At 42.7% G+C, this 23,668-nt stretch overlaps 1 protein-coding gene and 1 non-coding gene across 3 annotated transcripts in view; both read left to right on the top strand.

Annotated features, from left to right (window-relative positions):
• Positions 1-23,668, top strand: part of C11H12orf56 (chromosome 11 C12orf56 homolog) — a 116,416-nt gene that overhangs the window by 15,202 nt on the left and 77,546 nt on the right. For both annotated transcript variants that reach the window (XM_050748419.1, XM_050748420.1), the window contains exon 2: positions 20,239-20,401. In XM_050748419.1, the coding sequence (XP_050604376.1) occupies positions 20,239-20,401 (163 nt within the window). The remainder of the gene's footprint in view (positions 1-20,238; positions 20,402-23,668) is intronic.
• LOC126931916 (small nucleolar RNA U13) lies at positions 17,475-17,578 on the top strand. Its single transcript, XR_007718023.1, has one exon. It is a non-coding gene; the product is annotated as a small nucleolar RNA U13 (small nucleolar RNA).

The following is a 23,668-nucleotide window of genomic DNA, read 5'->3' as shown; positions in this document are numbered from 1 at the left end:
AAGATTTTTTTTTTCTCACTTTTAGTCTTTCTTGGCTGTGTATCTAGGCCCTGAGGCAATGATTTTTCAAGCCTAACACTGAAATACTTTTCACTATTATGATGAGGCACTGCCTACTTCTCAAAACTGGTCATTCTTTTGGGAATTTGTGGATGGATCATTCATGCCAGCAATATTCATAGATTCTAAAAATAGCTCCTCTACCCAGACTTCCTTAGGGACTGGTACACTAAAGCCCAGGTAGAATATAATGGAAAAAAAGACCACCTGGTGGAGATGGCAATGAGGTTTTTAATTATGACCATGAGAGGCTTTGCCAAGTTCCAAATGGAAAAGTAGTTTCTACTTAGGACTAAGCTGATGTACAATGTGAAGGTAATTGCTAATACGGTTTGATGTGGGGAAAAGCTACTCAGAATGTTTCCATATATTGGCCACTGTGTTAGTAGATTTTCGTGAGAGAACATGAACAAGAAGATTAAAAAAATATAAATAAATTTTAGCCCCCTAAAAAAATTTATCAGTAGATTCAATCCTTTGAGTTTACCATTGGTCCTCTTTTAGGTTCTTTGAAATGCTCTCAGAACAGGTAACTCGTTAAATTACAATAAATAATTTATTACTTGCTTTCCTTCCTTTAATGGAGACTGGAGAGCTAGAGTTTGCTGTGCAGAGAAGTTGGGTCCTGAAAGGACCATGGAAGCTGAAAGATGTCTCACAATTTAGCACTTGCTGAGTCTTGCTTACACTGATTTCAAAACTGTGGCCCAGTTGATCTCCAAACTTTTATCTACATTGTGCACTTCCATTATATGGATATTCGATTTTGTTTTCTTTATTTTTTTTTAAGACAGGGTCTTGCTCTGTTGCCCACGCTAGAGTGCAGTGGTACAATCTCAGTTCACTGCAACCTTTGCCTCCCGGGCTCAAACGATCCTCCCACCTCAGCCTGCGCAAGGACTACAAGTACATGCCACCACACCCAGCTAATTTTTCATATTTTTTGTAGAGACAGGGTTTCACCATATTGCCCAGGCTGTTCTCAAACTCCTGGGCTCGAGCAGTCTGCTCGCCTCAATATTAGATTTCTTATGGAGTATTCCACCAATGTTTTGAATTACCAGGGACCAAAAACATAAAAGTGAATAAAAAATGGTCCTGTTTTTGAGTAACTCATAACTTAGGGAAGGAGGCAAGCAAATGAGGAAGAAGGAAAATAGTTATAAGCAGATAATGATAATGAAATGTGAAAACGGATATAATAAGCAGAATATTGTAGGAAACCAGAAGACAGAGTGACATATTCTGTCGAGGGCATGACACAGGTAAAGTTTCATCAAGGAAGTAAAAAGCTTAGTCTTAGAGAATGGTTAGAAGTTTCTAGGCAGAGAAAAATGGCTAGTGTGTTCCAAAAGGAGGGAAAAGCATGTGCTTGATCAGGTTTCTACAATATATCTAAACTCAAATAGGGACTTAGTAGAGCCAGGCCGGGCATGGTGGCTCATGCCTGTAATCCCAGCACTTTGGGAGGCCGAGGTGGGCGAATCACCTGAGGTCAGGAGTTTGAGACCAGCCTGGCCAACATGGTGAAACTCCGTCTTACTAAAAATACAAAAATTAATTGGACATAGTGGCACGTGCCTGTAATCCCAGCTACTCAGGAAGCTGAGGTAGGAGAATCGCTTGAACCTGGAGGCAGTGGTTGCAGTGAGCCAAGATCGTACCATTGCACTCCAGCCTGGACAACAGAGCAAGACTCTGTCTCAAGGGAAAGAAAAGCAAAACCTAAAAAAATTACTAAAAGCCTCAAGATCATTAAATTCAAACCATTTCCTACAGCTTAAGATTTAGGTTAAAATAAAAGGTAGTCAGACATAGTTAGCAATAAAATATTGCCATGGAATACTTTCAAATTTAAATGATCAAAAAATGAATTGTTTTGCTAAACTGCAAATCAATTTATACGATTAAAATCTTAGGGTTGTTTTTTTTTTTTTTTTTTGAACAAAGGTAAAAATCATCGTTTAATAGCATGTTCTCAATACTTGCTTACAAATGAACCCTTGGGTTTTATGAACCCTTGAGCAAATCCCTTAACTTCCTCCATGCCTCAGTTTCCTCAACTATAACATATAATCCCTATCTTCTATGGTAGGTATGAAGACCAAATGAGTAAATGTACAAAAAATGCTTAGAAAAGAGTTTGAACATAGGAAGTACTATGTAAGAGGCCAGGCGCAGTGGCTGACGCCTGTAATCCTAGGACTTATGGAGACTGAGGCGGGAGGATCACTTGAGGTCAGTAGTTCAAGACCAGCCTGGCCACCATAGTGAAGCCCTGTCTCTACTAAAATACAAAAATTAGCCGGGTGTGGTGGTGCAAGCAAAAACAAAAACAAAAACAAAACAGAAATCATTGCCAACACCAATATCATGACACTTTCCCCCTGTATTTTCTTCTTCTTCTTCTTATTTTTATTTGAGACAGAGTCTCACTCTGTCACCCAGGCAGGAGTGCAGTGGCATGATTTTGGCTCACTGCAACCTCTACCTCCTGGGTTCAAGCAATTCTCCTGCCTCAGCCTCACAAGTAGCTGGGACTACAGGCGTGTACCACCATGCCCAGCTAATTTTTGTATTTTTCTTTTTTTTTTTTTTGAGACGGAGTCTCGCTCTGTCGCCCAGGCTGGAGTGCAGTGGCGCAATCTCGGCTCACTGCAAGCTCCGCCTCCCGGGTTCACGCCATTCTCCTGCCTCAGCCTCCCGAGTAGCTGGGACTACAGGCGCCCGCCCCTGCGCCCGGCTAATTTTTTCTATTTTTAGTAGAGACGGGGTTTCACCATGGTCTCGATCTCCTGACCTTGTGATCCGCCCACCTCGGCCTCCCAAAGTGCTGGGATTACAGGCGTGAGCCACCACGCCCGGCCTAATTTTTGTATTTTTCTTAGAGCCAAGTTTCACCATGTTAGCCAGGCTGGTCTCAAATTCCTTACCTCAGATGATCCACCTGCCTTGGCCTCCCAAAGTGCTGGGATTACAGGTGTGAACCACCATGCCTGGCCACCCCCTGGATTATAGGAGTTTTACAATTTCAATTCTTAACATTTAAGTCTTTAATCCATTTTGAGTTGTTTTTTTATAGTATAAGATATTCTGATTTCATTCTTTTGCTTGTGGACATCCAGTGTTTTTGGTTGTGTTTTTTTTTTTTTTTTTTTTGAGACGGATTCTAGCTGTGTCTCCCAGGCTGGAGTGCAGTGGCGTGATCTCGGCTCACTGCAAGCTCCGCCTCCCGGGTTCACGCCATTCTCCCGCCTCAGCCTCCCAAATAGCTGGGACTACAGGCGCCCGCCACCACACCCGGCTAGTTTTTTGTATTTTTAGTAGAGACGGGGTTTCACCATGTTAGCCAGGATAGTCTCGATCTCCTGACCTCGTGATCCACCCGCCTCGGCCTCCCAAAGTGCTGGGATTACAGGCTTGAGCCACCGCGCCCGGCCGGTTTTGTTTTTTTGAGACAGGGTCTCACTCTGTCACCCAGGCTGGCATACAGCAGTGCCATCTCGGCTCACTGCAATCTCTGCCTCTTGGGTTCAAGTGATTGTCATACCTCAGTAGCTGGGATTACATGTGCGTGCCACCACTCCCGGGTAATGTTTTTTTTGTAATTTTTTTGGTAGAGACGGTTTTGCTGTGTTAGCCAGGCTGGTCTTGAACTCCTGACCTCAAGTGATCTCCCCACCTTGGTCTTCCAAAATGCTGGGATTACAGGTGTGAGTCACCATGTCTGGCCGATATCCAGTTTTTCCAACATATCCTTGTTGTGTATTTTTGGCATTCATGTGGAAGATCAGTTGACCATATATGTGTGGATTTCTTTCTGGGCTCTCTATTCTTTTGTTTTTGTTTTTCAGAGATGGGGTCGCACTCTGTGGCCTATTGTGGAGTGTAGTGGTACAATGGTAGCTCACTGCAGCCTTGAACTCCTGGGCTCAAGTAATCTTCCCAAATAGTTGGAATTACAGGTGTGAGCTGCCATGCCTGGCCCTGGGCTCTCTATTCTCTTCCAATGGTCTCTATGTCTGTTTTCACATTAGTACCTTACAGTTTTAATTACTAGAGCTTTATAATATATTTTGAAATCAGGAAATGTGATGCCTTCAGCATTGTTCTTCTTTCTCAAGATTGTTTCAGTTATTCAAGGTCTTTTTTTCTAGTTCCAATTTTAAAATTGGTGCAATTAGCATCTTTTTATCTTTTTTTTTTTTTTGAGACATGGTCTGTTGCCCAGGCTGGAATGCAGTAGCACAATTTCAGCTTACTGCAACCTCTGTCTCCTGGGCTCAAGCGATTCTCATGCCTCAGCCTCCCAAGTAGCTGGGACTACAGGTGCATGCCACCACACCCAGCTAATATTTGTATTTTTGGTAGAGATGTGGTTTTGCTCTGTTGGTCAGACTGGTCTCGAACTCCTGACCTCAAATGATCCTCCTGCCTCAGCCTCCGAAAGTGCTGGGATTATAGGCATGAGTCACTGCACCTGGCCTTTTTTTTTTTTTTTTTTTTTTTTTTTTTGGTAGGGGCACAGTCTCACTCTGTCACCCAGGCTGAAGTACAGTAGCACAATCTCGGCTCATTGCAACTTCTGCCTCCTGGGTTCAAGCAATTATCCAGCCTCAGCCTCCCAAGTAGCTGGGATAACAGGCACCCACCACCACACCTGACTAATTTTTGTATTTTTTGTGGAGAGAGGGTTTTGCTATGTTGGCCAGGCTGGTCTCGAACTCCTGACCTCAGGTGATCCACTTGCCTCTGCCTCCCAAAGAGCTGAAATTACACCTGTAACACCATGGCTGGCCAGCATCTTATTTTGTAACAATCTAGTTTGGATTATTATCAGGTTGTTTTTTTTTTTTTTTTTTTTTTTTTTTGAGACAGAGTCTTGCCCTGCCTCCCAGGCTGGAGTGCAATGGCACGATCTCAGCTCACTGCAACCTCCACCTCCTGGGTTCAAGCAGTTCCCCTGCCTCAGCCTCCCGAGTAGCTGGGATTACAGGCATGCATCACCATGCATAGCTGATTTTTTTGTGTTTTTAGTAGAGATGGGGTTTCACCATGTTGGCCAGGCTGGTGTCAAACTCCTGACCTCCAGTGATCCACCTGCCTTGGCCTCCCAAAGTGCTGGGATTACAGGTGTGAGCCACCACATCTGGCCTATCAGCTTGATTTTAATAGTGTATAAAAATTTTGCTTCCATATAGCTCTGTTCTCTCCCCCTCCTTTGTGCTATTACTGTCATACAGATTACATATTATACATTGTGTTCCCATCAACACAGATGTATAAATACTGCTTTAGGCAGTGGTCTTTTAATTAGATAGGAGATAAAAAGAGTTACAAACAAAATAATTCATTTCAAGGTCAGGCACCGTGGCTCACACCTGTAATCCTAGCTCTTTGGGAGGCTGAGGCTGGCAGATCGCTTGTAGTGAGGAGTTCAAGACCAGCCCGGCCAATATGGTGAAACCCTGTCTGTACTAAAAACACAAAAATTAGCTGGGCGTGGTGGCACATGCCTGTAATCCCAGCTATTTGGGAGGCTGAGGCAGGAGAATCACTTGAACCCAGGAGGCAGAGGTTGCAGTGAGCCGAGATTGTACCACTGCACTCCAGCCTGGGCAACAGAACAAAATTCCGTCTAAAGAAAAAAAAAAAGTCATTTAACTGTCTTTTATTTTTAACTATGTAGTCTTTTTTTTTTTTTTTTTTTTTTAACCTATGTAGTTTTGGTTTTTTGTAGAGAGATGAGATTTCACTATGGTGCCCAGGTTGGTTTTGACTTCTTGGCCTCAAGCGATCCTCCTTCCTTAGCTTCCCAAAGTGCTGGGATCACAGGCATGAACCATGATGCTGAACTCTATGTAGTTATCTTTAAGAGATTTCTTAATTTGCATTCCAGTTACTCCCTAAGTTCTTTTATTTCAGCCTGAAGGACTCTGTTTAGTTAGTATTTCTTGTAGGTTTGCTAGTGCCAGTATCTTTCACAAAGTAGAAGAGACCTCAAACCTATTCCATATTTTTCGTTTTACACATGAGGAAATCAATGTCAAAAGAGGTTAAGTGACTTGACTGAAGTCACACTGCTAGTTAGTAGTGGAAGCCACACTATAAATCAGATTTCCTGACTGCTAGTTTATAGTTTTCCCCACCATTCCAAATTTTTGTCAAGATGTCAACTGTGATTACCCAGTTTGGTGATGATGTACTTAATAATAGGGCACAAAAGAATGAATTAGCCCGTAAGAATTTAATTAGAATAATGTATTTCTGGTAATGAGATTGTTGTCTGCCTGATGGCTTTCCTTCAGAACACTTTAATATGGTTCACTCAGAATTCTGATTTCTAAGTGATTTTAATCCTGACCCGTGTACATTATTTTGTGTTAAATTCATTTTTTAGGCTTTCATAGTCTGAGGTTCTCTTTCATGTTTCAATCTCTCTTTGATGTCAGGCCTTTGATAAGATACTCCATAGGTGGACGATTCATGAGAATGCATGAGAAATGAAGACATTTGCCACCACACAAGCAAAATGGGTCAATTCAGTAATTAGGAAATCTGGAATTTGTGAGGGTTTTGTGACATTTGTTACAGTAATCATGTTTATGTTGTTCAGTATCTCTCCTTAGGCTAGGCATGGTGACTCACACCTGTAATCCCAGCACTTTGGGATGCTGAGGTGGGAGCATCACTTGAGTCAAGCAGGTTGAGGCTGCAGTAGCCATGACTATGCTACTGCACCCCAGCCTGAACAAAAGAGCAAGACCTAGTCTCAAAAAAACAAGGCCGGGCGCGGTGGCTCACATCTCTAATCCCAGCACTTTGGGAGGCTGAGGCAGGTGGATCAACTGAGGTCAGGAGTTTGAGACCAGTGTGGCCAACATGGTGAAACCCCCTCTCTACTAAAAATACAAAAATTAGCTGGGCGTGGTGGCATGCAGCTGTAATCTCAGCTACTCGGGAGGCTGAGGCAGGAGAATCACTTGAACCCAGAAGGTGGAGGTTGCAGTGAGCTGAGATTGTGCCACTGCACTCCAGCCTGGGTGACAGAGCAAGACACCATTTCAGAAAAAAAGAAAAAAAAAAAAGAGTGTCTGGCACAGTGGCTCACACCTGTAATCCCAGCACTTTGAGAGGCTGCAGCAGGTGGATTGCTTGAGGTCAAGAGTTCAAGGCCAGCCTGGCCAACATGGTGAAATCCCATCTCTACTAAATACAAAAATTAGCTGGGTGTGGTGGTGGGTGCCTGTAATCTCAGCTACTTGGGAGGCTGAGAGAGGCAAGAGAATCGCTTGAACCCAGGAGGCAGAGGTTGCAGTGAGCCAAGATCATGCCACTGCACTCTAGCCTGAGCAACAGAGCGAGACTCTATCTCAAAAAAAAAAAAGTATCTCTCCTTAAACATTGTCTCATAGTGAGAATACAAAAATTTACTTTATTGTAACATTGTCCTATCTCATATTGGAAGCAATTTTATTTTTAGACCCATAGTACTTTAGTTTCTTTATATCTGTATATATATTATAATATATAATAGAATATATGATGTATACCTGAGCCTTCCAAAGTGCTGATATTATAGTCATGAGCCACATGCCCTGCTGTTTCATATTTTGTGTGTCAGTTTGTGTAAATTGAGAGCATAGGCTTCATTTTGAATCTCTGGTCTGCCACTCATTAGCAGTGGCAATTTGGGCAAGTAACTTAGTTCTCTGAGCCTTAGGTTCCTTGTCTTCCCTTATAAGATGGGAATAGTGGCTGGGTGCGGTGGTTCATGCCTGTAATCCCAGTACTTTGGGAGGCTGAGGAGGGCAGATCACAAGGTCAGGAGTTCGAGAACAGCCTGGTGAAACTCCGTTTCTACTAATACAAAAAAATTAGCCGAGCTTAGTGGCGGGCACCTGTAGTCCCAGTTACTCGGGAGGCTGAAGCAGGAGAATCGCTTGAAACCGGAAGGCAGAGGTTGCAGTGAGCCGAGATCACACCACTGCACTCCCGCCGGGGCAACAAGAGCGAAACTCTGTCTCAAAAAAAAAAAAGGAATAGTTTTAACAGCTGATGAAGTTGTCTGCAGATTAAATGATATACCTATAAAGCACTTAAAGGATCATGTAATGAGTGTTCAATGAATGTTAGTTCTTATATTCTATGTGACATTGTTTCAATATTTCATTTTTTTTTCCTTTCCCCATCTTCATGCTGGAGAGAATCTGGCCACAAGGATGAGAATTTTTATGAATCCTTTGAAGAGGAAGGATGGGGCAGTGGGCTGACCTCTCTCTGACTTCTAGCCTGGGGTAGGACAAAGCCATGCAGTGCCCAAAGGAGGCAGAATGAGAGTGGTCTAGGCAGCCAATGGCTCATGCCTGGGTATGGTTATCCCACTGTGTAGGGGGCTCCCAAGTCTGCCATCCTGCTTGATGATTCACTGAAAGGACTCACAGGATTCAGAAACGCTTTTATATTCACAGCTACATTTATTACAGTGAAAGGATACATATTAAAGTTAGTAATGGGAAAAGGTGCATGGGACAAAATCTAAGAGAAACTGGGTACAAATTGCCAGTGTTCTTTTTCAGTGGAGCAGCATAGACCTGCTTACTTCTCCCAGCAACGTGCGACAACATGTACAAAGTGTTGCCAACCAGGGAAGCTCACCTCAGCCTTGGTGTTCCATTAGTCCCATAGGCATGCAAGGCCTACATGAGTGAGTGACTTCAGTTACTCAGACGCCAGCACCCCCAATGCCTCTTCACTGCTCCCCACCCTTGAGCAAAAACAGGTGTTTACAATAAATCATTGTCAGGATAAACTTATCTGGTCCAACTGGTACAGTATGGTCCAAGGTTTCAGACATGCAAAAACATTTTTAAATTTTTTTTTTTTTAATTTAAGAAATTTTTGTTTTGTTTTTTTGAGGCAGGGTCTCCCTCTCATTGCCAAGGCTGGAGTGCAGTAGCTCAATCTCGGCTCCCTGCAACCTTGACCTCCCGCAAGTAACTGGGACTACAGGCACATGCCATCACACCCGGCTAATTTTTGTATTTTTAGTAGACACAGGGTTTCCCTATGTTGCCCAGGCTGGTCTGGAACTCCTGGGTTCAAGTGATCTACCCACATCGGCCTCCCAACGTTTTGTGATTACAGCCTTGAGCCACCGCGCCCGGCCCAACACTCTTTAACAAAAAAAAAAAAAAAAAAGCAAAACGGAAATAAATTTTAATACAGCAAATGAAGACAGCATTTTGCAAATTTATTGCTCAAAGGAATTATCTATTTGAGGAAATCATCATGTTACACTTTGATAGATGAAATGTTACAGCTTTTACACCAAAAGTAAAAAATGAAATTAAAGAATGAAACGGTTACCAAAGTAATGCAGGTCAGGGGATTAAAGGTGAAGGGTCATACATTATTAAAAAGATCCAAAAGGATGACTGCATCATGATCTCTCATCAGTGTTCCAACAGTGGCCTCGTGCTAAACTTGAACATTTAGGCGGCCTCGTGCTAAACTCGAACATTTAGGCATACATTCAAGCACCTTTTTCCGCAAAAAGATTTGTACATGACTACTCTGGCTATTCCCATGATCATCTCTAGGTGGCACGGCATTGAGAACATAGTAGGTGCTGGTTCCAGAGAATACACTTCGAGAAACTCTCCTCTGGCAACCATTTCCCCTCTTCCTCCTCCTCTCGAAGGGACCCCTAGCGTGCGCCCCAAAACACTTTTATGGAGCAGAATATCCCAAGGTTTTGAGATGATCTCTCCATCGGGGGTCAAAGACTAGTCCTGATTCAAGGCTTTCTTTGGAACAGGTGTTTAAACAACTCAGCCCTGCTGAGTTAACCCTTTCCTTCCCACTTACCTGTCCTTTTAGCCTAACAGATTGAGAGAAGGTGCACCTCGCTAGGGAGCCAGCATGTTGGTTTTCCTTCAGCAGGTAACATGGTTGTTTTAGAGTTTTCTCAGTGCCCAGATTTTACTTTGAGAATAGTAATTCGTGCATCACTTGGTTCCAAACCACTTGAGGGTTGTACATTCAGCACTGTCAGAGTTATTTAAGCCAGAACAATTCCATCTTGAATAGGGGCTGTGTAATATGGGGCTACGACCTACTGGGCCACATTCCCAGGAGGTTAAGGCATTCTAAGTCACAGGATGAGACAGGAGGTCAGCATAAGACACAGGTCATAAAGACCTTGCTGATAAAACAGGTTGCAGTAAAGAAGCCAGCCAAAACCCACCAAAACCAAGATGGCCATGAGCTGACCTCTGGTCTTCCTCACTGCTACACTCCACCAGTGCCATGACAGTTTACGAATGCTGTGGCAACCTCAGGAAGCTATCCTACATAGTCTAAAAAGGGGAGAAACCATCAGTTCCAGGAATTTCCCACCCTTTTCCAGAAAACTCATGAATAATCCACCCTCTGTTTAGCATATAATCAATAAATAACCATAAAAATTGGCTATTTTTTAATGGAGTAGCCTGTGGAGTAGCCATTCTTAATGCTTTACTTTCTTTTTCTTTTTTTTTTTTTCTTTCTTTCTTTCTTTCTTTTTTTTTTTTTTTTTTTTTTTTTGAGACGGAATCTCGCTCTGTCGCCCAGGCTGGAGTGCAAAGTTGCTTTCACTTTGCAGTGTGGACTCACCCTGAATTCTTTCTTGTGCCTGATTCATGAACCCTCTCTTGGGTTCTGTATCAAGACCCCTTTCTGGTAACAGCACCTTCCAAAGCAAGTTTTAGGCCAAATATTACAAAATGTTATAATTTATGACAGGGAGTGAGAACTTAGGAGACCATTTGCAACTAACTCCAACTTCCCCAGCCCCAGTTTCTAAGGCGAAAAGACAGCTAGTTGCTGTTACTGGAAAGAGGTCCCAATCCAGACCCCAAGAGAGGGTTCTTGGGTGTCATGCAAGAAAGAATTCGAGGTGAGTTCATAAAGTGAAAGCAAGTTTATTAAGAAAGTAAAGGAATAGCTGGGCAAGGTGGCTCATGCCTGTAATCCCAGCACTTTGGGAGGCCGAGGTGGGCAGATGACCTGGGGTTGAGAGTTTGAGACCAGCCTGACCAACATGGAGACATCCCATCTCTATTAAAAATACAAAATTAGCTGGGCATAGTGGCACATGCCTGTAATCCCAGATACTCAGGAGGCTGAGGCAGGAGAATCGCTTGAACCTGGGAGGAGGAGGTTGCAGTGAGCCGAGATTGCACCATTGCACTCCAGCCTGGGCAGCAAGAGCGAAACTTGATCTCAAAAAATAAAATAAAATAAAATAAAATAAAAAATACAAGTAAAGGAAGAAGAGAATGGCTACTCCATAGGCAGAGCAGCCCCAAAGGCTGCTGGTTGCCCATTCTTCATGGTTATTTCTTGATTATATGCTAAACAAAAGGTGAATTTTTCATGCCTCCCTTTTTAAGACTGTATAGGGTAACTTCCTGAGGTTGGCATGGCATTTGTAAACTGTCATGGCACTGGTGGGAGTGTAGCAGTGAGGACAACCAGAGGTCACTCTCATCACCATCTTGGTTTTGGTGGGTTTTAGCTGACTTCTTTACTGCTACCTGTTTTATCAGCAAGGTCTTTATACCTGTATCTTGTGCTGCACTCCTATCTCATCTTGTGACTTATTATAGAATGCCTTAACCTCCTGGGAATGCAGCCCAGCAGGTCTCAGCCTCATTTTACGCAGCCCCTATTCAAGATGGAGTTGCTCTGACTCAATTACCTCTAACATTACCGTTTATATTGGTGTGGCATACAAGTACAGTGCTGGGCCAATAATAATTTTTTTTTTTTCTTTTTCTGAGATGGATTCTTACTTTGTCTCCCAGACTGGAGTGCAGTGGTGTGAATCTCAGCTCACTGCAACCTCTGCCTCCCTGGTTCAAGCGATTCTCCTGCATCAGCCTTCTGACTAGATGGGATTACAGGTGCGCACCACCACACCCAGCTCATTTTTGTATTTTTAGTAGAGACCAGTTTCACCACGTTGGCCAGGCTGGTCTCAAATTCCCGACTTCAAGTGATCTGCCCACCTCGGCCTCCCTAAGTGCTGGGATTACAGGTGTGACACCACACCTGGCCCAATAATAATTTTATGCAATTATACTTAAAAGAGTTGATTTATCAAATGTATATAAATAATGTGATTTCATTGTTATACCAACGGTTTTTTGTTGGCAATTCTTATGGAAAAAAAAAAGTATGTGTCCTGATTTGGACTTTTAAAATTATTTTCAGGTATATATTTCTTAGATATTATTGCCTATGCTAAAAAGGGTCTGGATAAAGGCGGTTCTTTCAACTTTCATAAACAGTCCTAAAAACAAATTTGATGTTATATGAAACATAAAAAATCTTAACTTATTTTCAACCTAAATAAGCTAAATAGCCATTCAAAATAGAATTTTACTCACCATACTTAGAGCTTATTTTAGGACAGTTAGAAAATTTTAAAATTATTTTATAGGATCTTTACAATATCTTTCCTATCTATCTGTCTGTCTGTCTATCTATCATCTGTCTGTCTACCTACCTACCTATTATCTATATTTTTTCACATTTTGGGGTTAAATGGAAGGTTTGGTTTTTGAATTTTCTTTTTTATTTTTTGAGATGGAGCCTTGCTCTGTCACCCAGGCTGGAGTGCAATGGCTTGATCTCGGCTCACTGCAACCTCTGTCTCCTGGGTCAAGCGATTCTCCTGCCTCAGCCTCCCAAGTAGCTGGAATTACAGGCGCCTGCCACCACGCCCAGCTAATTTTTGTATTTTTAGTGGAGACAGGGTTTCGCCATTTGGCCAGGCTGGTCTTGAACTCCTGGCCTCATGCAGTCGCTGGCCTCAGCCTCCCAAAGTGCCGGGATTACAGGCATGAGCCACTGCGCCCGGCCAGTTTTTGAATTTTGTAAAAATATCTCTGATGTAAACACAAAAAAATATTTCTTTAAAATTATACCATGTCTAAACTAAATTGCTAGCAAGGGATTGAATTCAGCTTTGTTCCTCTTAAGAGCTTCTTTTCGCTGGGCGCAGTGGCTCACTCCTGTAACCCTGGCACTTTGGGAGGGCGAGGCGGGTGGATCACTTAAGGTCAGGAGTCCGAGACAAGCCTGGCCAACATGGTGAAACTCTGTCTCTACTAAAACTACAAAAATTAGCCAGACATATTGATGGGTGCCTGTAATCCCAGCTACTCAGGAGGCTGAGGCAGGGAGAATTGCTTGAACCCGGGAAGAGGAGGTTGCAGTGAGCAAAGATCACGCCACTGTACTCTAGCCTGAGTGACAGGGCGAAACTCCGTCTTAAAAAAAAAAAAAAAAAAAAAAAAAAAAAAAGAGCTTCTTTTGTTTCTTCAGGCACTGAGAGCATGTTCTTTGGATTAAGCTTTCCTGCCTTGTTCAGTGCTCACAGTGGAAAAGCTTTCAGAAAACTCTTTACCCCCCAGTAGAGGTGTCAATTAGACTTGCTTGCTCCTGAGTGGTCCTCTCTGGCTTCACAAACATGCTGTGATCTTTACAAAGAGACATTTTTTAAACAGAGATTTTTATTTTTGAATTTTTTTTTTAATTTTTAAAAGTATAAAGGAGGAAATAAATCTTTTCCTTCTACCCATCTTAGGTTCATTGGCTTGGGGCCCTTGTAACAAAGGATAGATTAACAAGAGAAAAACATACACATTTATTTCAGTTTCATGTGACATGGGAGCCTTCGTAAGGAAATGAAGATCTGAAGAAGTGGTTAAACCTGAATGTTTTTATGCTTGGTTTGATGAAGAGAGGAAAGTCATGGAGAAATATAGTAGGACAAACAAAAAGTATGATCTCAGTGTAACAAATTGGAGAATGTTAGGCCTATTTGTTCAGAGACGTTATCCTTTCTTCTGGATACAGGGAGGGCACCTTTCGCATGAGGGCTCTGTGACCTGCATCAAAAGAAGGTTAGAAAATTATTCCTAGATTTTATGACCTGCTTCAGATCAAGGTCAAAGAGTGCTTCCTGTACATGTCATTCCTCAAGTTCCTTCAGCTTAAAACAATCAATCTGGCAAAGTGCCCTATTTTGGGGTAGTATGTCCTGAACTCCATCATAAGCAAATAAGGAAAAGAAGAAACCACCCTTTCTCTAACACTTTACCCTCTTTCCTCAAGTCCAAGTTGAATTAAATGTTAGAGTTTTGTTCTGTCTTACAATTTTGTGACCATAAGTTTTGCAACTGAGATTATTATTATTATTTGGAAACGGAGTCTCACTGTGTCGCCCAGGCAGTGGTGTGATCTTGGCTCACTGCATCCTCCCCGTCCTGGGTTCAAGCAATTCTCCTGCCTCAGCCTCCCAAGTAGCTGGGATTATAGGCGTGCACCACCACACCTGGCTAATTTTTGTATTTTTAGTAGAGATGGAGTTTCACCACGTTGGCCAGGCTGGTCTTGAACTCCTGACCTCAGGTGATCTGCCAGCCTCAGCCTCCCAAAGTGCTACAATTACAGGCTTGCGCCACCATGCCTGGCTGAGATTATTATTCTTACTTTTGAGACAGAGTCTCATTGTGTTGCCCAGGCTGCATTGCAGTGGCGTGATCTCAGCTCACTGCAATCTCCGCCTCCCGGGTTCCAGCAATTCTCCTGCCTCAGTCTCCTAAGTAGCTGGGATTACACGTGCATGCCACCACACCTGGCTAATTTTTGTATTTTTAGTATAGATGGGGTTTCACCATGTAGGCCAGACTGGTCTCGAACTCCTGACCTAGTGATCTGCCTGCCTCAGCCTCCCAAAGTGTTGGGATTACAGGCGTGAGCCACTGCACACAGCTGATATTATGATTTCTAAATCAATCAATAAGAGAGAAAGGGGGAAATGAGAAATCACAGTACTTTTGGTACATAATCTTTTGGCACTACCACTATTCATAGTTTCTTTTTATCACATCTGTCATCATCCCTCCTTTTACATATGCAAATATGTCCACTTGTTTGTGTGACAACTATCAGTGTAATCACATATCACCTTACAGTGATGGAGGCCTTGTAGGGTATATAGAATTGGCTTTCTTTTCTTTTTTTTTCTTTTTTGAGATGGAGTCTCCCTCTGTCACCCAGGCTGGAGTGCAGTGGCACAATCTCAGCTCACTGCAGTCTCTGTCTCCAGGTTCAAGCAATTCTCCTGCCTCAGCCTTCTGAGTAGCTGGGATCACAGGTGCGTGCCACTAAGCCTGGCTAATTTTTGCATTTTTAGTAGAGATGGGGGTCTCACTATGTTGGCCAGGGTGGTCTCGAACTCCTGATCTCAAATGATCCACCTGCCTCGGCCCTGAAACTATTGGGATTACAGGCACGAGCCACCTCGCCTGGCCCGATATCTTGTCTCTACAAAAAAAGTAAAATAATTTAGCCCAACTGGCATGTGCCTGTAGTCTCAGCTACTCAGGAAGCTGAGGTGGGAGGATCGCTTGAGCCTGGGAGGCAGAGGTTGCAGTGACCTGAGATTGTATGACTGCGCTCCAGCCTCGGCTACAGAGCTCAACCCTGTCTCAACAAAAAAAAAAAGAAAAAAAAAAGAAAAAAGAAAAAAAAATTTGATTGATAACACATATTTCAGTTGTCTAATATAATAAGGCAAAGCACCCCTAAGACTGATACATAGGCAATAAAAGCATCAACAAATCTCCCATAAAAAATTTCTGAAATATTTATGTTATTACAACTTACTTAAGAACTTACCTACACGAATTTAAGCTAAGGAACACTGAACATCTCTTCGGACTTGACAATTCTTCCCATGAAACAGTAGTAAGTAGACCAAATTATTTCCAGCCTCCTCTTCTCATAAGTTGAAAGACCACATTTTTGTGCTTTTTTTTAGGAGCCCGCTGATAAATCTCAAAGATGTTTTAGGTGTAAAATATATCCTGAGATTTTAATATATTTCTTTCTTATAATTAGAATCTTATTTGGGGAAGGCAAAAATCAAGTGTTTATTAAAGGGGATTTTCACTTTTGGTTAAGAGAGAATCATGGGTGCCTGAGAAACAATGCCTGGTTACCTAGTCAAAGTGACAATAAAATATTTAATAATAGGCATAGAAAGCAACATGCTTGAAAAGAATGTTAGGTATTGTGAACTCCCAGCTTCTCTTCAAAGAATCAGTATGTCAGTATGTTCAGCTCTCTTATTCTCTGTTCTCTATTTTAAAGTTTAACTTCTTGGTTGTCTTCGTCCCCTTCCCTCTAGTTTCAGTAAACAACTTTCCTGCTCATTCTAATCAGTAGTTCACATCTGTTCCCCTCGTCACCTGCTCTGTCCTGACACATCCTGAGTTACCTGTTCTGTAACCATCCTTCGTGCCAAACTACTCACCCCACCACTCTGACTCGTACCCCTGCTGTCTTTAAAATAGCCAATCGGAATTAGCTTAGACTGTGCAGTCCAACCCTAGCCAACAGGGGAATGACACAGGAGTAGGATCTACCTGCGTCAGGAATAAGAACCCCTTCCCCTCCCTCGTTCAGGTGTGCGCTTGCCATTGCTCCATCCACCAGTTGCACCCTTCTATGGAAGTGACAATTGTCTTGCTGAGAAAATTCTTTTTTTTTTTTTTTTTTTTTTTTTTTTTTTGAGACGGAGTCTTGCTCTGTCGCCCAAACTGGAGTGCAGTGGCTGGATCTCAGCTCACTGCAAGCTCCACCTTTCGGGTTCACGCCATTCTCCTGCCTCAGCCTCCCAAGCAGCTGGGACTACAGGCGCCTGCCACCACGCCCGGCTAGTTTTTTTTTTGTATTTTTTAGTAGAGACGGGGTTTCACCGGGTTAGCCAGGATGGTCTCGATCTCCTGACCTTGTGATCCGCCCATCTCGGCCTCCCAAAGTGCTGGGATTACAGGCTTGAGCCACCGCGCCCGGCCAGAAAATTCTTTATCTGAGCACTCTTTCTTTTCAGCACTGAGGAACAAGCATTTGTTTCTAAGAAGAACCTCTTTCACAAGCATGGAAACTTTGTAAATGAGCACATTGATTAAACATGACCAAAATATATAACCTCTCTGTAAAATATAAAAATAAGCTTAAATGTATTATTATTATTTTTTAATTTATTATTATTTTTGAGATGGAGTCTCGCCCTGTTGCCCAGGCTGGAGTGCAATGGCGTGATCTCGACTCACTGCAATCTCCACCTCCCGTGTTCAAGTGATTCTCCTGCCTCAGCCTCCTGAGTATCTGGGATTACAGGTGCACGCCACCACATCCGGCTAATTTTTTGTTTCTTTAGTGGAGATGGGGTTTCACCATGTTGGCCAGGCTGGTCTCAAACTCCTGACCTTGTGATCCACCCAGCTCAGCTACCCAAAGTGCTGGGGTTGCAGGTGTGAGCCACCATGTCCAGGCAAGTGTATGTATTTTTTATCCTTTTGAAGTTCATAAGCATAGTGATTGGGTTTTCACACTCATGTGTGAGATGTACCACCCGCAAAGCTTGTTATGATGTGGGCACATTACCCATCTGGCATGAGAAGAAGAAAAAACAAAACCACATGTATATACACTTAAAATAATGCTCAAGTAGCCAGTGTTTCAGTATTCTTTCTTACTTAGGAATTATTTTGGTGTCTGATGACTATCTATTAACTCAATTTAATATCTGCCCAAGGCTTTAAGTTACCTAAGGATCTTGGAACTTATCTTCAATCTGAGATATTATAAAACATAAAGTTGAAGTAAAAACCTATCAGAATAATGATTTCATTATATTGAGCACAAATTTATATTTTTTTCTAATTTTTTGAGATCCTGTCTCAAAAAAATTAAAATTAAACTACTGTTCAAATCATAAAAATAAATAAGACTAATGGAATTAAAATTGTTTAGCCTAAATCAGAGAAAGTTGAGTGGTGATTTCAAGTACAGATTCATTAACTGGTTTGAATTACTCTACATATTTGAAAATAATTTTTAAAAATTGAATTTGAGTAGATACTAATAGCTTTTTATTAATTCATCTTCCTATCTTCAATTACTTCGATTTAGATTTTATAAATTGTATTACTTGATATTTCTTTCTTAGATTTGTGAAAAGAAAAATGAAACTGCATGATGACAGTAAACATTTTTATCTAAATTCTAGGTACTCACAAAAAGCCTACACAGGAATTCTGCCTGAGCCCCACCTGGTTTTTTTTTTTTTTTTGAGATGGAGTCTCACTCTGTTGCCCAGGCTGGAGTGCAGTGGTGCAATCTCAGCTCACTGCAACCTCCACCTCCAGGGTTCAAGCGATTCTCCTGCCTCAGCCTCGAGAGTAGCTGTGACTACAGGCATGTACCAGCACACCCGGATAATTTTTGTATTTTAGTAGAGACAGGGTTTCACCATGTTGGTCAGGCTGGTCTCGAACTCCTAACTTCAGGGGATACACCGGCCTTGGCTTCCCAAAGCTGTGGGATTACAGCACTTTGGGAGGCCGAGGCAGATGGATCACCTGAGGTCAGGAGTTCAAGACCAGCTTGGCCAACATGGTAAAACCCTGTCTCTACGAAAAATACAAAAAATTAGCCAGGTGTGGTGGCACGTGCTTGTAATCCCAGATACTCTGGAGGCTGAGGCAGGAGAATTGCTTGTACCTGGGAGGTGAAGGTTGCAGTGAGCCGAGATTGTGTGATTGTACTCCAGCATGGGCGACAAGAGCAAGACTCCATCTCAAAATAAAAAAAGAAAAAGAGATGGGATCTCTATGTTACCCAGAGAGGGTTACAGTGGTCACAGACAAGTGCACTGCATAGATCATAGCACATTACAGCCTCAACTCCTGAGCTCCAGTGATTCCCCTGCCTCAGCCTCCAGAGTAGCTGAGACCACAGGTGGGCACCATTGTGCCTGTCTCACTCTTAGCTTTTCAAGCAAATGCTATTGCTGCTTGTCATAGAAAGTGAAGTAGGCTGTTACAGAGAAGATCTAAATGTCCTATCTATTTATTGAGAACTTTTCCCATTTTTATCCAGAATAGAGAACAGAGCACGTTGGAGAGAAGCACATTTCCAGTAGTTCAAACCTAGATGTTTGCTTCACAGAATCTGTGGGCTCTTACCTATAAATGGACATTGTCTCCTGCATAGAAAAATCTTAGTGTAAAATCAATTAATTATACATTTTTGAGACCTTTATGAAAAAATTATTTTTAAAATGGAAGTGGACTAGGCACAGAGGCTTGTGCTTATAATCCCAGCACTTTGGGAGGCCGAGGCAGGCGGATCACCTTAGGTCAGGAGTTCAAGACCAGCCTGTCCCACATGGTGAAACCCCATCTCTACAAAAATACAAAAATTAGCTGGGTGTGATTGCAGGTGCCTGTAATCCTAGTTACTCAGGAGACTGAGGCACGAGAATTGCTTGAACCCAGGAGGTGGAGGTTGTAGTGAGCGGAGATTGTGCCATTGCACTCCAGCCTGGGTGACAGAGAGAGACTCTGTCTCAACAACAAAAAATAAAATAAAATGGAAGCGGAGAGGGATGTATTTTAACAAATACTGTAACAAAACACTGTTAGCGTTTATGTAGCAATCTATAGTGTAAATAGTTTCTTGGGTTCTGTTGCTGAGCACATTTTTAGTAAGAACTAAAAAAAATAGAAAAATAATTGGGAAACCTAAGAAGAAGAAAAGGAAGATGTCCCAGTGGAGAAAATGAGGGGGAAAAAAAAAAAAAAAAAGAAGTCAGTTTAAACTTGCCTTTGGGCTGGATGCCATGGCTCATGCCTGTAATCCCAGCACTTTGAGAGGCCGAGGTGGGTGATCACTTGTGGTCAGGAGTTCGAGACCAGCCTGGCCAACATGGTGAAACCCTGTCTCTACTAAAAATACAAAAATTAGCCGCGTGTGGTGGCTCATGTCTGTAATCCCAGCTACTCAGGAGGCTGAGGCAGGAGAATCACTTGAACCCAGGAGGTGGAGGTTGCAATGAGTTGAGATTGCACCACTACACTCCAGCCTGGGTGTCAGGGTGAGACTCCCGTTTTGAAAAAAAAAAAAAAGTATACACACACACACACACACACACACACACACACACACACGTAGAAACAAAAAAACTTGCCCTTGGTTTTGGGGGATTTATTATACCAACATAGGTAAGCAGTTGTATTTGTCTTCAATTAGGTGAATTATTTTTTTTTCCAGATTGATGATTACCCAGAATTTTTGAGCTCACCAGATGGAGAAATCAGCCAACACATTCGTATCATCTATTCTTCAACTGTTTTGAAAAAAGAGTGTAAAAAGTCAAACGGTGTCAGGAAATTCCTATTTCCATTTCATCATACTAAAGCTAACAACGAGAAAGGTAGGTACTTCCAGTTTGTCTCTGGATCTAAGGCAAAAAAAAGTATGTAATATATTTCTTAAAATTGATGCAGGATATTTTGCTCCTTAGTTCAGGTAAAATTCAGGTTCTTATCACACAGCCAGGAAAATTAGGCATGGGGACACGTCGAAAGATGAAAGAGAGTGGGATTTATTAAAAGAAAGCTCTCAGTGGAAAAAAGGGGTCTGGCCAACTGGCTCTCACTCACAGATTGAATATCAGTCCGCCACACACACGAGCTGAAGAGACCAGGCTCATCCACCCGCACAAGGCTCGAATTCCCGGTGGTTCCAACCCTACTCTCCCAGCGCACATGTGGACCCGCCCAGACAAGGCCCTGGGCAGGTTTCCTTATCTTCCTCCTGCATCTATCATTCTCCAGTCGAAAGAACTACATCTAAGGCCGGGCGCGGTGGCTCAAACCTGTAATCCCAGCACTTTGGGAGGCCCAGGCGGGCGGATCACGAGGTCAGGACATCCAGACCATCCTGGCTAACACGGTGAAACCCCGTCTCTACTAAAAATGCAAAAAATTAGCCGGGCGAGGTGGCGGGCGCCTGTAGTCCCAGCTACTCGGGAGGCTGAGGCAGGAGAATGGCGTAAACCCGGGAGGCGGAGCTTGCAGTGAGCCGAGATCGCGCCACTGCACTCCAGCCTGGGCGACAGAGCGAGATTCCCTCTCAAAAAAAGAAAAAAAAGAAGTACATCTAGCTGCCATTAGAATAAGGATAAGAACGAGGAATGATCTTAACTGCTTCCAGCTGACGGGGGCGCTGTTTTGGGAAAATGGCAGTCAGATCTCCCTCTGAGGCCCATCTCAGGGTTCCCTGTAGAGTCCAATCTTAAGTCAACCAGTTTAAGGTTTGGGAAAGTAACTTTTTCCATTTTGGAGGATGTATCCAAAGGGAGTATCCCGTAGTACCGAGATACAATACCTATCTGTGAAGGAAGGACAGAGGAGGAAAGAGGAAAGAAAATGACTTTTTTCCCCCAAAGGAATCCTGGGGTTCAGGATGCATTCGAAAGGGGTACATCTTGAAGATGAATGGCTACTCCTCTATTAATAGAAAGAGGGGAGTGAGGCATTCCACATTCCCATCTCTTCCTAGCGAATACCCAGTATACATGAGAAATGAAGCATCCCTCTTTCTTTCTTCCATCCTTATATCCCTGAGTCTTAGGGACCACATCAGGGTGCCATCCATGGGTATCAAAGTGGCTTTCACTAATGTTAACTGGGGAGCCTAGGGGCTGGGAATATATACTCTTACTCATGTACACCCTATCTCCCCTGCTGTCAGTAGCCATTGAGTTCCTTAGACTTCATTTATGCCATGGATATCAGCATGACCTTTTTTCATGAATTGGGAAGCTTGGCTTAATTGGCAGGAATCAGTCATGCTTACCTGTGCTGTGCCTTTTAACTTCTGTTATTGCCTGCACCTGGATCCTTCAGATCCAGCTTTCTTTCCTGGGGCTTTGACCCAAAGCTTGGAATTGAGTTTGGGACAAAAATGTGTCTGCGGGGGAGGGGGTTGCATAGACTCCTTATGATAAGCCAAATGCTAAGGTGGAATTGAGTCCTCCTCTAACAAGGGAGAGAAAAGGATGTCTGTGACATGCCCAGGTAAGTGGTGGCTATATTTATTCTTGCTAAGATCTGGGTGCGTGGGGCTTGGCTTTGGTTAACTCCCTTGGTCTTATTTTCCCAAATGGCAGGATGTGTAGGATAGTTTCTCAGAACCTGAATAGTGATCCAGATTTTTACATTACCCATCCCCTTTTGTTCCTTATGAGCTACAGACAGAGATTGCTGATTGGTTCACAGGAATAAACAGAGTTAGTCTAAAATGTGGGCAAAAACTTAAAAACAGCTAATCTAAAAAGTCTAGAATTTAATGACAAATATTTAAGTTTTGAAATATAATTTCTTTCTCCCCAGTCCTCATTTTTGCTAAAAACAAATCATGATAGGACTGAGTTGTTTGCAAAATAGACTTTAGTCTTACATTTGACCTGATTATTTGCATAAAGTGCAGCAAAGATAATTATTTTTACATAGGCCTTTTAGACTGGCTTTGATGAAACTCTGTTCCACAAGGAATCTCAGATAAGACTTTCTAAAGCTGAGCCCCGCCAGGGGCTAGTACCCTCAAATACCTGAAAGTTATTGCCTCTCCTCTTGAGGTCCCAAGAGCATGGGGTTCCTGGATCTGTTAGAAAGTGACATTCTTTACTCACCACAAATTAGCAACCCGGTGTGGGGACTGTATAGACAACGTATCAGGCCAGTTTTCCCAAGAGGCTTTTATCAGTTCTGCAAGTCAAGCTTGACTCCTTAAAGGGAAGCATACCCTTCCAGTCAAAGCCTTGGTAAAACAACCAGTTTCTCCAGTTGCATCCTATTGCAAAGAAAATGGATTTTTTTTTTTTTTTAACCACTCTGTGGTACGTTGTTACCCTGTCAAACTAATGCAGTGCAGCCCTATCAAACTAATGCAATGCAATGATGTACTCAAACTTGAATTTCATTTTTCTTTATTTTTTCCATAGGTTATTGGGGTGCAGATCATATTTGGTTACATGAGTAAGTTCTTTATTGGTCATATTTGGTTACATAAGTTCTTCAGTGGTAATTTGTGAGATTTTGGTGCACCCATCACCCAAGCAGTATACATTGCATCCTATTTGTAGTCTTTTATTCCTCACCTCCCTCCTACCTTTCCCCCCAAGTTCCCAAAGTCCATTATATCATCATTTGTTTGTTTGTTTGTTTTTTGAGATGGAGTCCTGCTCTGTTACCCAGGCTGGAGTGCAATGGCGTAATCTTGGCTCACTGCAACCTCCACCTCCTGGGTTCAAGCAATTATCCTGCCTCAGCCTCCTGAGTAGCTGAGATTACAGGCACCCACCACCATGCCTGGGTAATTTTTGTATTTTTAGTAGAGACAGGGTTTCACCATGTTGGCCAGGCTGGTCTCAAACTCCTGACCTTGTGATATGCCTGCCTTGGCCTCCCAAAGTGTCAGGATTACAGGCGTGAGCAACCGTTCCCAGCCTATTGTATCATTCTTATGCTTTTGTGTCCTCATAGGTTAGCTACCACAAATCAGTGAGAATGCACAATGTTTGCTTTTCCATTCCTGAGTTACTTCACTTAGAATAATAGTCTCCAGTCTCATCCAGGTCACTGTGAATGCCGTTAATTCACTCCTTTTTATGGCTGAGTAGTATTCCATCATATAT

The sequence above is a fragment of the Macaca thibetana genome, chromosome 11 (genome assembly GCF_024542745.1).
Source record: "Macaca thibetana thibetana isolate TM-01 chromosome 11, ASM2454274v1, whole genome shotgun sequence".
NCBI classification, from domain to species: domain Eukaryota; kingdom Metazoa; phylum Chordata; class Mammalia; order Primates; family Cercopithecidae; genus Macaca; species Macaca thibetana.
The sequence above is the reverse complement of the archived record's forward strand: the minus strand, read 5'-3'. Positions and strand labels throughout refer to the sequence as shown.